The 16,808-nt window shown below is 41.5% G+C and overlaps 1 protein-coding gene across 2 annotated transcripts in view; it reads left to right on the top strand.

Moving 5' to 3' along the window:
- The window catches only part of SEMA5B (semaphorin 5B), a 196,136-nt gene that overhangs the window by 139,875 nt on the left and 39,453 nt on the right, over positions 1-16,808 (top strand). For both annotated transcript variants that reach the window (XM_069064937.1, XM_069064938.1), the window contains exons 5-6: positions 4,824-4,923; positions 8,463-8,508. In XM_069064937.1, the coding sequence (XP_068921038.1) occupies positions 4,824-4,923; positions 8,463-8,508 (146 nt within the window). The remainder of the gene's footprint in view (positions 1-4,823; positions 4,924-8,462; positions 8,509-16,808) is intronic.

Raw genomic sequence — 16,808 nt, 5'->3', positions numbered from 1 at the left:
ATAAGTGACTTGCCCAAGGTCACACGGCTAGTGAGTGTTAAGTGTCTGAGGCCGGATTTGAACTCAGGTCCTCCTGATTCCAGGGCCAGTGCTCTATTCACTGTGCCACCTAGCCTCCGCCATATATTTTTACATATACGTATATGTATATATATATATATATATATATATTTTAAAGGGCATATATTATTTCCTGCTAGAAATCCAGTTGTTAAACATTTACCAGCCTGCCTCTATTTTACCAGCATACATCTGTTCTTGGGTCTCTTTCAGCTTATAGATCTGTGAGCCTATAAAAATTCTTTGGAGTCCACATAATTTATTATTATTGTGATTGTTCTTATTTGCAAGAAAGATACCTTAGGATCTTAGAAAGAGCTGGAAGCGACTTCAGAGATCATCTATGTCAACTCTATTTTTACAGATGAGGAAACTGAGGCCTAGAGAAAATAAATGATTTGTCAGAGTCACAAAGGTAAAATATAGCAGAACTGGGATCCAAATTCAGATACTCCAAATCTAGGGTTCTTTTTACAGTATCATGTTGCCACCCTAGGTGGGAGGCAAAAGCCAATTTGGGATTAAGCATCTGGGGTGGATAATCCACAAAGTGGATAATCGAGAATTGGCTGTCAGTGAAATCATTCATCTAGAATGGAACTTTTCTCATTAGTTCCACCTGAATCCAAAGTTTTTTCTGTATGTTTTTGGAACATGCTTGGTTTAGGTTTGTTTTTTTGTTTGTTTTTAAACCTAGTTTTCTCTCGATCTCCTGTGCCCTCATTTTTACATTTAAAGGAAGAAAAAATAATTAATCAGAAAAGATAATGACAAATAAATAACTCATAAAAATTATAAGGAATGGATAAAGAAAGAGAGAAAGAAAGATTAAAGGGGAAGCTAGGTGGCATGATGGATAGAACCAGCCCTGGAGACAGGAGGACCTTAGTTCAAATCTAGCTTCTCACACTTAGTAGCTGCATGACCCTGGGCAAGTCACTTAACCCAGTTGCCTCAAAAAAAAGTTAATTACAATTTTTTTAAAGGAAGCTAACTCCCATTTCAAAATTCAGTGGAAGCCAACCCTCAATCAGACCACGTTCCTCCTAGAAATAGTGGGCATGGAGGTGGGAATGGGGAGTGCTAGTGAAATTTGGGTCAAGGAAAAGTTAGTATAACTTTCTACCTTCTCCAAAGTATTGTTTTGCCCAAGCTGGAAGAAGAGAAAAGAGAAAAACACTCTTCTATCCTTTCTATTATTCATTTCTCCTTTCTCTCCATCAAATGGAGTTGGAAATAGGGAAATGAATAGAACTCCCCAAAATTATGTCCAGTGACCATAGAAGCACAGAGCTGGAAGGGACCTTAGAGTCCAATTTTTTCATTTCACAGATGAGAAAACTGAGCCCCAGAGTCAACTTCTCATTCCCTGCAACCTGCTATGTTCCTTCTTACCATATATGTAACCAGGCTTGTGTTGATAAATGTTTAACAACTAGCTCTTGGGGAAAAGAAACGAATTGGACACATTTTTAAATTTAATTTGCATTTTTAACATTTTCTCCATCACTTTCTATAGTCTAGAAATCAACAAAACAATATGCTGAGCCCTGAGTTGTAGTGTTTACTGATTGCCAAGGTGTAAATGTGCGTGCTGATAATATAACAATCAGCTCTCACAGAGGTGGTATGAGCTGGCTCCTGCCCATCCCACATCTTCAATGTCCCCTGTGTGCAGAATCCTACAGAATGATGCAGAAAGGTCTGATTCTTTCTCTTGGAGAACTCCCAAGCTAATGGATGAGGTAGAGGGCCCCCTAGGAAATAGACTAGAACACATTAAAAAACAGCTTAACAGAATAAAGAAAATTTCTGGGAGGGGGTGAGTTCTGAGCTCAGCCTCCTAAGATTTTGGAAGAATGTGTCTCTGTTCAATCTAGAGAGTGAGCTCACTTTTGGCCCTCGAAGCCTACCCTATAAATGTCCACTACCAGCCTTGGCCTGTGCCATTATGCCCCTGCCCACCAGTCTCCTGCTGGGGTCAGAAGCAATATCAGGGGACGCTTCGTTTTGCTGCAGAATTTATTATTATTTTTTTTAACCATACACAGCTTTTGAAAAACATCCAGCTCACAAAACCTCCCATCCTCAGGGGAGCATTTAAGTATTTGCTTGTTGTGTAGAAATGAGGGGCTGCTTTACTCCTTGGAGGAAGGATAATGAGCTATGATTTATTTCCTCTGGATTCCTCTGACGCTCCCTCGCCCCTTCCACCCCCTTCTCTGCCATCAACACATGCACTCACAGCCCACTCTCCTGTACCTGGCTGAGCTGATCACAAATTCGTTCTAATATGTCACATCCAGCTCTTTAACTCTGACCTCAACCCCTCTTGACCCTGAGAATCCCTCTGCTCCAAGGGTCATTACAATCATATATTTAAAGCTAGAAGGTCCTTGGAAGCCATCTAGTTAATCCATCCTCCCTTTATAAATGAGGAAGATTAGGTCTAAAGAGGTTATGGCCTTGCCCAAAATCACACATGTGACCTTGGAATGGGAGAACCAGGGTATAATCACCGGTTCTCTGATACTATATCTGACTCTTTTCTCTTTCATAGGGGTTTAAAGCTAGAAGGGGCCTTTGTCCTTGATTCATTGTGTTTTCATAGAATCTCAGAGATGGAAAGAACCTTAGAGGGTCCATAATCCAGCCCCAATTAACATCCTTGACAAATGATCTCCCTTGGAAGACGTAGAGTAACTGGGAACCTCATTACCACCCAAGGCAGCTCATCACACTTTTGGATGGCTCTGATTATTAGGAAATGTTTCCTTGTACAGAGTTAAATCTTCCTCTAAACGTCTAACCATTGCGTATAATACTTAGTGAGGTACAGTAGAAACCACAGTGGATTTTGTCAGGGGACCTGGGTTCAAATGCCACTTCTGACTGCGTGACCTTGGGTATGTTATTTATTTTGTCCAAGCCTCTGTTTTCCCATCTGTAAAATGAGAAGGTTGGACTTGCAGAGTTCCGCCTTTCTGATCCTGTGAATTTGTAACTCGGATTCCACATACTTGATAGCAGCTGTCATGGCCCCTCAAGTCTTCTCTGGTCATGACATCCCTAATTCCTACAACCAGTCTCAATGGGTGTGTGATGGGGGGTTGGTTCTTTAACCATCCTGGATATTTTCCCAGCTCTGGCTTGTCAATGCACTTCCTAAAATATGTCTCTCGGAGCTGAAGGCAATCTTCTAGATGAGATATTACAAGAGCAGAGGAAGGCTGTTATTTTGCTCAGTCTGAACACCTGCTTCTGTCAATGAAGCCCAAGGCCACCGTGCTGCCTAGTATTTTTGACAAGTATCCTAGTATCTGAGACAGGCAGCATGGCCTGGGAAGATCCAGGTTCAAGTCCCACCTTTGACACACACTATATGTGTGACCCTGGGCAAGTCACAACTTCTCATGCTCTAGGTAGCTAAGACTATAAATCACAGAGGAGGTGCCCACCAGCATTGGTAGAGGGAATTTCCTCGCCTGGGAGTTCACGCTACCAATGAAATCCAGGGTTCAATCCTTATCCTTATCTTTATTTTAAGATTTACCTAACTCTACTAGAGAAAGCTGATGGTACAGTGACTAGAGAGTGAGACCCAGAATCAGAAAGACCTGAGTTGAAATCCAGTCACAGGTACCTACTGGCTGTGTGACCCTGGATGAGTCACTTTAACCTCTGACTGCCTCAGTTTCCTCAACTGTAAAATGGGGACAATAGCACCTACCTCTCAAGGTTGTTGTGAGGATCAAATGAGAAAATACTTGTAAAGGACTTAGCACAGGGCCTGGCACATAGAGGTGCTTTATAAATATTTATTCCCTTTCTTCTGGGATTCCTTTGTTTGGGCATTCTGCTACCTTGTATCTGGGGACCCTGGCCTTGACTCTGCATGCATGGACACATGGATAGATTTAAAAGGACTCTCCCTTGCCCCAGCCCTTCAATCTAGTAACTGGGTACCAGGTGATAGGAACACATGATTGTTCTCTGGCCAAAACTTGAGTAGCTCAGCATGCTTTCCTGTGTGGATGACTGGCTTAACAACTCTTTTTTTTAACTGTCCAATGGGACCTGTGAGGTTCCCTCCCTCCTCCAACTAGGATTCCTGTGAAGACTTTGGAGTTAGGGACAGTCGTATACAGTATTGTGTTAAGAATTCTGGGTTTGATTTCAGTCTCCGGGTTCAAATCCTGCCTGTCACTTGCTACCTTTGTGCTGCTGAATAACCTCTCTGGGCCTCAGTTTCCTCACCTGTGACCAAAGGATACTGAAATAAATAGACCCTAAGTTCTCTTCCAGCTCTAAATTTAGGATGCTAAGATGGACTTCTGGAGGATTTCAGCCAGTTCAGGAATCTAAATCAGAGGTCATAGGGGAGTGGGAAGGAAATCGATCTCTGTCTATATGACTAGAAAAAAGTACTTCTCCACCCCCACATCAGAGCCACAGTGACCTTTTGTGATCTCCTAGAATGGGAGAGCTGAAGGGGATCTCCAGAGATTGTGTTACCCAACCCTCTCATGCTAAGGAAGTTTCAGCCCATAGAAGGAGGTTGATTTGTCCAAGGTCACACAGCTAGTTAATGACAGGATTGGGATTAGAACCAAGGCCTCTTGACTTCCAGCCCAGTGTTCTTTCTCTTTTCCTCCTGATTGACACAAGTTCAGTCTAGGAGCCCCAGGGATGAGAAATGGGGTGTCTCTTAGTAACTGGGTGTTTATCTCTTTTTCTGCCTCATCCCCACCTCTTGTACCCAGATCTGAAGCCGTGGGTCTCTAACTTCACCTACCCTGGAGTTCAAGATTTCTCCCAGCTTGCTCTAGACCCCTCCAGGAACCAGCTCATCGTGGGAGCCAGGTAACAGCAAAGGACCTGTTAGCAGGTCCCACCAGAGGAGTGGGATGGGATCTGGAATAGCCAATGAGCCAGAATGAATCAACCAAATCTGTCTTGGGGAGATTCCCAGGGAATTTCCAGCCTTAATCACTCATTAATGGGAAAGAGGGCATGGGACGTAGAAATTGTCTTCTCCTATCTCATCTCCTAGAGTCTTCAGAAACTCTTTTCTCAGCAAGTATATTCTATTTATGCACAAGACTAGAGTTTGGGTTCTGAAAGAAATCAGGCAATAAATAACCAAGGACCTTCTAAAAAAAGGCTATGCCTTCATTCTTACCAGTTGGAAACGACTGTGTACATTTTTCACTGGTTTTTCCCTAGAACTTGAAAGATCAGGAAGATGGTGCTACTGAAAAGTCTCTCCCTCATTTTCTAGAGATTTTTCCTTTAATCACACGTCCTGAAATTCTACAAGTCAGAGCCTTTGACAGTGGATTCCTTTAAAGTTCAAATTACCATCAGAGAAAGTATCAGTCCTTAATACCTCAGTAGGAAATAATTTAATCGTGACTTTCTACCAGACCTGTAGCCAAAGACTGAGAGAATAAGAATTTTGATTGATCAGGAAAAGGGTAGGGCAGAGAGAAAAGCAGTTTTAAAAAATGGTACACTGTGTAGAAGAAGCAGGCCTGGGGTTTGGGTATCCAGAAGGCAAGAGGCAACAATCTATATTTTGACTATTATTCATGATAAGTGTTAATAGCACTTATGAAATAAATATGTGCACAGTTTAATATAACCTTAACATATACAATAAGCGACACTGTAAAAGGCCCTTTTGAAAAGAAAGCCCACCACAGCTATTACAATTTTTTTATCTTTTTTTTTTTATTAATTTGTTTGTTTCCTTTTAGTTTACAGGATTCAATTCCACAATTCCTTGAGTTTCACATTTTGTCCCCCTCCTTCCCCTCCCCCCCCATGGCAGCTTATAGTCAAGTATAGGATCTGTAAATGCTTTCACATTATAACATTAGTCAGGTTATAAGGACGGATTGTACCAGCTGGAATGAAAAATGGTAAAGAGGACATAAAACCAAATAAGAGAAGGAAAAAGATCAGGTATTTTGCTTCCACCTGGATATAAACTTCGTTCTTTCTAGTTCTTTCTCTGGATGCACACAAATTTTTTTTTTGAAAAAAGAAAAAACAATGGATACTTGAGGGCAGAGAATAAGGACTTTGGAAGGTGGGAGAGGCTAGGAGGCATGAGGGGACAGTTTTACTTGAGTATCCCTTCTTGCTAAGGGCAAGATAGTAAGGCTTATAAAATACCTCCTTAGGTGGCTAGGTAGTGAACTGAATAGAGCACCGGCCCTGGAGTCAGGAGGACCTGAGTTCAAATCCGGACTCAGACACTTAACACAAAAAACTAGCCGTGTGACCTTGGGCAAGTCACTTAACCCCAATTGCCCTGCCTTCCCCAATCCAAAAAGCAATAAAATAAAATAAAATAAAAATACCTCCATAACAATTATCTATAGAGGTAGGGGATGCAAATATTATTATCCTTATTGATATTTTATTTGATATTGATGTATTGTTTCCTTAATGAAGAAATGGAAAGCTCAAAGTTGTTCAGTGATTTCCCCCAGATTATATGACCATTAAGTACAGGAGCTTAGTACGTGATGTTGCCTTCATTTCCAAATTTATTCTGGCTGTTCTTGATAAACTACATCATGATGCTCTGTCTCTAGTTGGTAGAATTTCAACAAGATATGGCCCCTTGGGTCCTCTTGGGACTTGGGAGCATTAAAAGGGTCCTTAAATAATTTTCCTGCCTTGGCCAGTGTTCCTTACTCCCTTGCCCCTTTGCCTTCCCATAAGCATTCTCTCTTGATTTGATTTTCCACCAGAACCATAACTAGAGCAGAGTAGCTTGGGCTTTGTCCCAGGATACCAACATTTATTTAGAAGATGTTGACCGTGCTTCTATTTCTTCAGGAGGTACAAGCAACTGAGTTTCACACCTGTTTAGCACGAATAGTGCAGATGCGCAGCTACCAGTTAGGACACCTTCTCACTCCCTTCTCCCCTATCCCCTCACCCCAGGTGACCTCCTCCCAGCCTCAGCGCCCTCTGCCCCCTTCTCTATTGGAGGCCTCCCCCACAGTAGCCGTAAGGTCTCCAAGACCTTTTCCCTAATACAGCTTTGTGTCTTGAGGTCTAAGTTTTCTCCCCAAGGTTTCTCCCATCTCCCTTAACTGAATTTGCTTTGAAATATTAATTTGAAGGAGTCTTTTGTGCTGCTTGTTTCGGTTACTGGAATTGTTAATCACATCTCTGGTTCTTGGTAGCTCTCTCCAGGCCCAGTCCCTCCCCACTTTTCCTTTGTTTGTGTGGTGGTTGGGTTATGAGTGGCCTTGGGCCCAGGGCTCTGCTGCCCCAGACCACTGGCCAAGAAAGACACCTTGGGCTCCACCAGAGCAGGAGATCTGCCTCTTGGGAGCCAGGATGGGATTGCAGGGCCCAGCCATTAACTAAACCTTGTTCCCCGTGCTCAGCCTTCATAGTTTATTGATCATGTAGCACAATCCCAGCTCACCACTTAAAAAAAAGATTAAAGGTGACATTGTTTCCCTCTGTCACTGCTACAGGATGTGTGTGTGTGTGTGTGTGTGTGTGTGTGTGTGTGTGTGGACAGTGTGGGATCTGAATTGAAATCTCCTCTATCTGAAACCCTGGGAGAAACATCGAAGGAAAGAGACGTCCTGGGGCCGTTTTCTTCCATGAGGCCCTTTTAGCTTGGTAGTATCTTTTATCCCAGCAGGCTGGATGAGATGACCCCTTTGAGCCCCAGGTCTCTATTTTTCTGAGAAACTGGAATCCCAGCAGTTGCTGAGAATTCTTCCTCACCCTCGGTTCTACCATTGCTTAAGGATTCTCCTCTTCCACCCAGGTTTAAACCTTTGAACCAGGAGAGACCTTCCTCCATGTACCAGGGAGCTGTTGGAAATAGGCCATCCTGTCTAGATGCAAGGGGATGAACCAGTTTGACCTTTCTAGGGCTTTTCCAGTACTCTGAATGTGGGTGTATGTGTGTGTATATACATAAATGTACATATACACACATATATACACATGTGTATAGAAACTTTTAATTCATTTTAAACTTCAATACAAAGCAAAAAAGAAAGAAAAGAGCATTTCCATGTACACAGCAGAACATGAGAGGATTCAATATTAAAAAATAAATTTCCATTTCATGAAAACTCATGTAATCAATACTACACATTGTTTTCAAAGCAACCCAGCTTTTCTGTGCTTCCTTCTAGGTTCTCTTTTGTTCTCTGGTGTGTACTTTTTATTTAATTTTTTTCCTCTCCCCTCTCCCTTCCTCCCCTCCCCAGAAGGCCATATATTAAAACAAGCTTGTTCCTTGACAGCTGGCTGGTTGGGTACCTGAGTAGATGTGTCAGCTCCAGGTAGGTCATTATTTCAGCTTTTTTCCAACAAGTATGGATTTCTGATTTCTGTATCTCTTATTTCCACAGGAACTATCTCTTCAGACTCAGCCTTACCAACGTCTCTCTCCTTCAGGTACATCCCCTTGTCTCAGCCCAATCCCTCTGTACCTCCCAGTGATCTGTGTGAGCTCTCTCTGCTTGCAGTGTCAAGGCTGAGAGCAGGAGAAACCAGGTGGGAAGTCTAGGATATCCCGGAGATTGAATGAGGAACTCTGGCCAATGGAAATCCTTGCTTCTTTCCTTAACTAAGCAAGAGGAGAACCCTTGGAGAGACAGTCATTTTGATTTTCTAGATTAGTTCCAACATCTATGGAATGGTACAGATGAAAGAGCACTGGTTTGTAGCATATGGAAGACCTGAGTTCAAATTCTGCCCCAGGCACTTATTTTTGGTGAGACCCTGTGGAAGTCACTTCACTTTTACCAGCCTCAGTTTCACCATCTATAAAATTAGGGGTGTTAGACTCAAAGGCCCCTAAGATCCCTTCCAGCTCTAAATATATGATACTGTGATTTTTATTTTTGCATTTTTATCTTCCATTTTCTGTCACATAATTGGTATTTAATAAATACTCATTGATTGAGAGAAATGAGAATAATATCTTTTTGGTCTCATATTGCTTTCTATAATTTGCTAAGGGGTGACCAGGTGGCACAGTGTAAAGAGCGCTGGACATAGAGTCAGGAAGATCTGAGTTCATATCCAGCCTCAGACACTTACTAGCTGTGTGACCTTGGGCAAGTCATTTAACCCTGTTTGTCTCAGTTTCCTCATCTGTAAAATGAGCTAGAGAAGGAAATGGGAAATCACTCAGTAACTTTGCCAAGAAAATTCCAAATGGGGTCACAAAGACTCAGACACAACTGAAAATGACAGAAACAACAACAAAATATGGGGAAGATAATAATATCCATAACAATAAATGCTGACATTTATATAGCACCTAGTGTGCCGGGCACTATGGTAAGTGCTTTACAATTATTATCTCATTTGATGCTAACCACAACCCTGCCAGGTAGGTAGGTGGGTGCTATTATTGTCCTCCTTTTTCAGATGAGGAAACTGAAACAAACAGAGGTTAAGTGACTCACCCAGGGTCTCATAGCTAGTAAGTAACTGAGATCAAATTTGAATTCAAGTCTTCCTGACTCCAGGCCTGGTATTCTGTCTACAGTGCCCCCTAGCTACTCCTGATAATAATAGATCCTGACTCCCAGGGTTATGAACATCAAATGTGCAAAACACTTTGCAAATCTTAAAGTACTGTACAAATGCTGGCTATTGTTAGTGTTATTGTTATACAATTATATAATACAGGGTGTCCCTAAAGTCTGGACACATAGGAAATCTCATTAATTAAATTAATCTCATTAACAGGGAAAATAGTTCTCAATAGCTAATGAAAGCTTTAATTCCATAAGAATTGTCATGACTAAAATTTATGCTAATTAAATAAAATGTTCTTGAAATTTTCATTCATTTCATTTCTTGAAAATATGCATAGTTAATGAGATTTCCTATGTGTCCAGACTTTAGGGATACCCTGTATTATGTAATTATATATAACATAATTATAATATTTCATAATTATATTATATAATTATACAATATAATAATAATAATAATGTTATTATTATTATTTCCCAAACGTGCTCTGGCTCTTTTCACCTTCATGCCCATTTTCCTAGACCTAGAATGGCCTCCCTCCTCATCTTTGCTGATAGAATTCCTCTCTGTCTCTGTTGAACATTCTCTCTTCCATGAAGCTTTCCCTGATCTCCTTCGGTCTTTGTCCTTACAGAAAATTTTGGTTTTTACTTTTTCAGTTCCCTGATCAAGTATTGTTTTCAGTGATAGTTATCTATGAGCCATATTCCTCTACCAGACTGTGAGCTCTATGGGAGTCTATATTATAAATATTATCTAAGCTTTGTATATTTCCCTAGCACAGTGTTCTGCACACAGTATGTTCTTAATAAATGTTTGTTGGGTTGAATACATACACACCTATTTCAGCCAAAAGAGGTGGTGATGGGAAGTGATTGGGAAGCATAAGAAGGAAGGAGTGACATGGTCCAACCTGTGCTTTCGGAATATCCCTTGGCAGGGTAGATGGATGGATGGGAAGCTGATGCCCCTCCTACCCCTAAAATTCCCTGATTCTCTCATTTGGAGTGAGAAAGTCTCCAACTCTAGGTTTAAAGGGAGAGTTTCTTGAGTCTGGGCCTCACAAACAAGGGGTATCCAAGTTCCTCATGTGACCTTTGTTCTGTGAAATTTGGTTTCAGTTAAAAGGCCCCATTTAATGTGGCCTTAAGGCCTCAGTTTCCCCACCCTGACCTAACCAACGTGTCTGTACCATCACTGAGAACTGATTATAAGTTTTATAGCTAGAATTGCTCATCTCTTATAGATTGAAGGAACTAAGTATGTGTAGACTATAGAAGAAAAAAATTTGAGGCTGGGGGTGGGAGGAGGGATGGGTTAGTCGCCTTCAAGTATTTGAAGGACTGGCAGGTGGAGATGGGATTAAATTTGTTCTCTTTGGCTCCAGAGGGCAGAACCAGGAAGCAGAGGGGGAGGTTTCAGAGATAAATTTAGTCCTGAACAATTGGAGCTGTCCAAAAGTAAAGCAGACTACCCCAGAGGTGGCGGCTTCTTCCTCCTTGCACAGAGGTCTTTAGGGAAGGGTTGGAAATCACTTGTCAGTATGTTATGGTAGGGATCCCTTTTGTCTATGATTTGAGGTCCCTTCCAACTCTGAAATCCGAAGTGCTGTGATTCATTTCTCCAAACTCATCCCCCATTCCTCAAGTGTGCAGGAAGGAAGTTGTAATAACACCTCTCTGCTTTTGAGCATTTTGCACAGATGGGGCTCAGATCTTAAGCAAGAGTGGGAATTCATATTGCTTGGGATGGTATCTCATCATTTTGTTGCTTCTGAGTGGGAATATAATCGTGATATTTAGAGATGGAAAGGATATTAGAGATCATTAACTGAGGAGCATGGCATTGTAGAAAGAATGTTGAATTTGGAGTTATGGGAACTGAGTTTAGACCCTAGCTCGTCCACTTAGTTACCTGTGTGATGAGGACAAGGTCCTTCCTCATCTGTAAAATGAGGTGGTTGGTACAGATGATTCCTAAAGGCTTTTGCATATCTACATTTATGGTCATGTATGCCAAGGATTTATTAGCCATCATTATGTTATTGACCTCCTTGGCAGTGTGGTGAAGCTTTTGAACAGACCTCTTTTTGGAACAATATTTTTAAATAATTGAAGGATGTTTTAAATTTCAGTTAGAAGTCACTGAAAATAACCATGTAATTTTTTTTCCATCTAAATTCATTGATCCTAGAGAGCCTCTGATCTAGTCCAACTCTCTCATTTGATGGATGAGTAAACTAAGGGCCAGACAGGGGAAGTGATTTCTCCAAAGTTAAGCAGCATACATATGGTGAAACCCCGGTGCCAAACACTCCAAGTCCAGCCTCTTTGCCTCACTCCACACTGCCCCAGTTATTCTCAGCACTCCTAAGGCAGCCTTCCCCTCTTCTTCTCCATTGCTTATGACCTCTGTGTTCATAATATCAACCTTGGAGGTTGGGGGCGGGGGGAGGGAAGAGTTATTCAGCCACTGACCAGGCATTTATCAATGTCTTCTCCAGGGGTGGGGAATCTGAGGCCTCCAGGGCACATGTGACCCCCTAGGTCCTCATGTGTGGCCCTGTGACTGAATACAGAATTCACAAAACCAATCCTCTTAATAAAAGAATTTGTTCTGTAAGACTTGGACTCAGTCAAAAGGCTGCACCCAAGGGCCTAGAAGGCCATGTGTGGCCTGGAGTTCTCAGGCTCCCCAACCCTGATCTACTTTGTCATAGTTACTGTGATGGGTGCTGGGGATATCAAGACAAAATGAAATAGTTCCTGCCCTCAAGGAGCTTCTATTTCTACTGGAGGCTGGAAGGGGAACAATAGAGAACTGGAGATAGGGACTAGACCTATCCCTATATATTCTCTTAACTTGAAGTCAAATTTTTGCCCCTCCTTTCATTGATATAGGGAACTATTAAATAAAGAAACTCCGTCTGCCAATGCATGGCAGCACCTCCTCTGTAATTCATAATTTGTTCGTTTGGATTTTTTTTGGGGGGGAAGGCAAGGCAGTGGGGGTTAAGTGACTTGCCCAAGGTCACACAGCTAGTAAGTGTCATGTGTCTGAGGTCAGATTTGAACTCAGGTCCTCCTGACTCCAGGGCTGGTGTTCTATTCACTACACCACTTAGTTGCCCCTGTAATTTATTCTCTTAAAGGGTTGCATAGAGTCATCATATGTCAGAGGCAGGATTCAAACTCAGGTCTTCTTGACCGAGTATGGTCAACTCTATCCATGACCCCCACACTGCCTTTGTACACAGAGAAATAAATTTTTAAAAAAAGATTATCTATATGTATATATACATATATACACATATACACATATATACGTATATATGTGTATATGTATAATATACCAGCTAATTTTGGTGGGAGTAAGGAGAGGGCACCAAAGAACAGCTAAATGGTACAATGGATACACTGTGCTAGACCTGGAGTCAGGAAGACCTGAGCTCAAATCCAGCCTCAGACACTTAATAGCTTTGTGACCCTGAGCAAATCCCTCAACCTCTGTTTGCCTCAGTTTCCTTGTCTGTAAAACAGAGATAGTAATAACCCCTACCTCCTTGGGTTGTTGTGAAGATGAAATGAGATACAATTTGTAAAGTGCTTGCAAACCTTAAAGTACAAATGCTGGCTCTTTTTATTTAATTGAGGGTATCTGGGAAGACTCCAACAACCAAGCTGATCAGGAAGCAATAACATTTATCCTAAGTCATCCTAAATTTAAACGATCCAGATAATACCCAGCGTTAGGTCTCCAAGAGGAGAGTGGCTGGTCACCCCTATTGACTTAGACAATCAGGGTCACAGCACATTTGGGGGATCCAGATGTTTAACCTCACCAGCAGCTGCTATGGCTGTCCCTCAGCAGAAGTGGAGATGAGTAGATCTCAAAGACCAGAGGCAAGTAGTCAAGTCAGACACTCTTCTCTCCTTAAGAAGGCTGTGAGTATGGATGGATCCCTGCATTCCCTGGAACCATATCTTAAAGCAGAGCACCCTAAGGCAAAGTTCCAACTGCTCTCATGTGTACGTCTGTGGCTGCCTTAGTCCATTCAGTGAAAGGAGCTGGACAGGCAGGTAAATGTGAAATATAAAACAGCAGAAAGCTGGGCCCTCCCCTATTCCAGTGGCTAACAAGCAAACTTGTGCATGCCATTACCTAGCAGGCAGGGATGCCAACAGCCCAGGAGATGATTCTTCCTGAAAGTCTGTCTGGAGAGTGCACATCCTTCCAATTCCACAAATAAAGTCTGCCACTGATCCCACAAAACAAACTGCCTGACGTGAGGTGGTTTTTACTCAAAGAGTGCAGAGCTTCAGGAGACCTTATCAACATCATTTAGTCTGGGGATTCTTAACCTTTTTCTGTGTTAAGGACCTCTTTTGTCAGTGTGACTAGACCTTTGCAGAAAAATATTTTAAAATGCTTGATACATAGGGTTACAAAAAAAATCAATTATATTGAAATCTAGTTGTGAAAATAATTTTTAAAAGTTCCCAGACCTCTGTTCTAGTCCATTGCTTTGTTCCCTCCACCCTGGAAGGAAGCAAGTGTTTATTATGTGCCTACTGTGTGCCCAACACTGTAGTGCTTTAAAAATATCTCATCTTGGGGTAACTAGGTGGCGAATTGAATAGAGCACCGGCCCTGGAGTCAGGAGGACCTGAATTCAAATGCGGCCTCAGACACTTGACACACTTACTACCTATGTGACCTTGGGCAAGTCACTTAACTCCAATTGCCTTGCCTTCCCCCCTCCAAAAAACAAAATCTCATTTGATCCTCACAAGAACCCTGGGAAGTAGGCTATATTATTATCCCCATTTTACACAAGGAGAAACTGAGGTAGACAGAGGTTAAGTGACTTCCTTATAGTCAAACAGGTAGTAAATGTCTGAGTCTGAATTTGAACTCAGGTCTTCCTGACTCCAGGCCCAGTTCTCTATCCATTGCACATCTACCTACCTGCCTCTGCCCTCCACTCCTTGAAGACAATCTTACACACAAAAGAATAAGTAAAGGTACAAGTGACTTGCCCCAGACCACACAGCTAATAAGTAACAGAGCTGAAATTCAAACCCCAGGGTCTGACTCCAAGTCCAGGGCACTTTTCACTACCCTTTATGACCTGCCTTCTTTCTCCAGGCCCCTGTGCCATCTCTCTGCATGTGGCCTGCACACCCATGGTATGGTACCTCCAAAGCATTCTATAGCTTTCTGACCCCCTACCAGTGGATTTCCAAGAAGACCGGGGGCACCCCATCTGCCAGACTTCTCCCATTACTTCCTTCAAAGCACTTAGCTCAAAATTGACTCCTTCCAAAATGCCTTTCCTGATTATCAGCACTCTAGTCTGATCACTGGTACTTAGTGTCTGTACCAGCCATTTGGGAAGAATCCTTACACAGATGTTCTAGAGGATAGACTGCATGGTTCCCCATCAATCAACAATTATTTCCCAGACCTCTGTAGAACGTCTGATCCTGTAATGGATGCTTTGGGGGATGCAAGAGAATGTATAAGGTAGGACCACTTCCCATAAGGAGCTAACCATCTGATTGCTGTTTTTTAGATTTTTATTATTTAAAATTTTTTTGATGTTTTATTGTTGAGCATTGTTTAACACATCACACACACCCCAGAGTACTCCCACACAATGTACGGTCCCCCAAACTAATGAAATAAAATAGCATTAAAAGTGTGACTGAGCCTGAGAGGCCCTGTGACCTTACACTGTAGTTATTCTCCATTTGTTAAAAGAAAGGATAGGCGTACTGACAGCCCAGATGGGGAGACAAGATCAACAAGGCAGAACTGGAGAACAGCGTAAGACAGCATGTAATAAAGAGCTAGGCTGCCTGATTCTACCATTCGCGAGTTCACAGATTTAGAGCTGGAAGGGACCTTTGAAGTCATTTGTAGTCCAACTTCCTCATTGTATTTGATTTTTTAAATAATATTTTATTGATGATTTAAAAAGAATACTCACTGTCACTTCCTAATGACTTTTCTTCCCTTTCCCTAACTCCTATTCCCATCAATAAATAAGGACAGTCAAGCAAAATCAATGAACATATTGGGCCCATTGGACAATGCATGCTTCATTCTACCCCCATAGTCCTTCTTTGCCATCAGTCCTCTGAAGTCCTGATCCTACTGCATTGATCAGAATTCTGAACTTTCCATGTTGTTTTCCTTTGTACTATTGTGGTCAGCTTGTCATTTATTCTCCTAATTCTGATTGCTTTGTTCTGTATCAAATCATCTAAGTCTTTCCCACATTTCTCTGAATTCTCCATTTTCATCATTTCTTTCATCATTTCATTAAATGCAAATGTTACTTATTTATGTAATGTCTCAGTGGGCAGTCAACATTTATTAAGCACTTACTATATGCCCAGCACTATGCTTATCTCTGGGGATATAAAAAGAGGGAAAAGACTGCCCCTGCCCTCAAGGAGCTTACAATCTAATGGAGGAGATAAGTCAACAAATAGATACAAAGCAAGCTATAAGTAGGATGAATAGGAAGTAATTAAAAGTGAGAAGACACTAGAATTAAGAGAGTTTGGGGAAGGCTTCCTATAGAAAGTGGAGTTTTGTTGGAATTTAAAAGAAGCTAGAGATGTCAGTAATGGAAGAGGAAAAGACAAAGCTTTCCAGGCATGGGGGACAGCCAGAGAAAATGTCCGAGCCAAGATATGAAGTGTATTGTTTGTGGAACAGCCACTACAAATGAATGAATGAAAAAACAAATGAATGTGTATGAATATGTATTTATGTGTAGTTATAGAAATACCATGTATGTTACACACATATGTATCTATACACATTTGTGTAAATACATATTATATACACACATATATGTCTGTATATACAAAATTTCTCTTTTACTTCTGTGGGGATAGTGCTTAGCAACACTACACTTGTCAAAGGGTATGCATAATTCATTAACTTTTTTTCCCCATATAATTCCAAATTATCTTCCAGAACAGTTGGACCATTTCACAGCTTTACAAGTGAGGCATTAGCTTTCCTGTCTTTCCTTCCTATCCACAGTTATAATTTTTATCTTTTGTCATCTTTGCCAGTCTTAGAGGTGTAAGAGGTAAAACCTCTAAGTAGCTTCAATTTTCCTTTTCCTTATTATTACTAATTTGGATCATTCTTTCATATGGCTTCAGATAGCTTGCCTTTTTCTT

The sequence above is a fragment of the Petaurus breviceps genome, unplaced genomic scaffold (assembly GCF_028583685.1).
Source record: "Petaurus breviceps papuanus isolate PSGF00001 unplaced genomic scaffold, PetGlider_PUasm1.0 90654, whole genome shotgun sequence".
Classification (NCBI taxonomy): Eukaryota; Metazoa; Chordata; class Mammalia; order Diprotodontia; family Petauridae; genus Petaurus; species Petaurus breviceps.
Note: the sequence above shows the minus strand (reverse complement) of the source record. Positions and strands in the feature narration are given on the sequence as shown.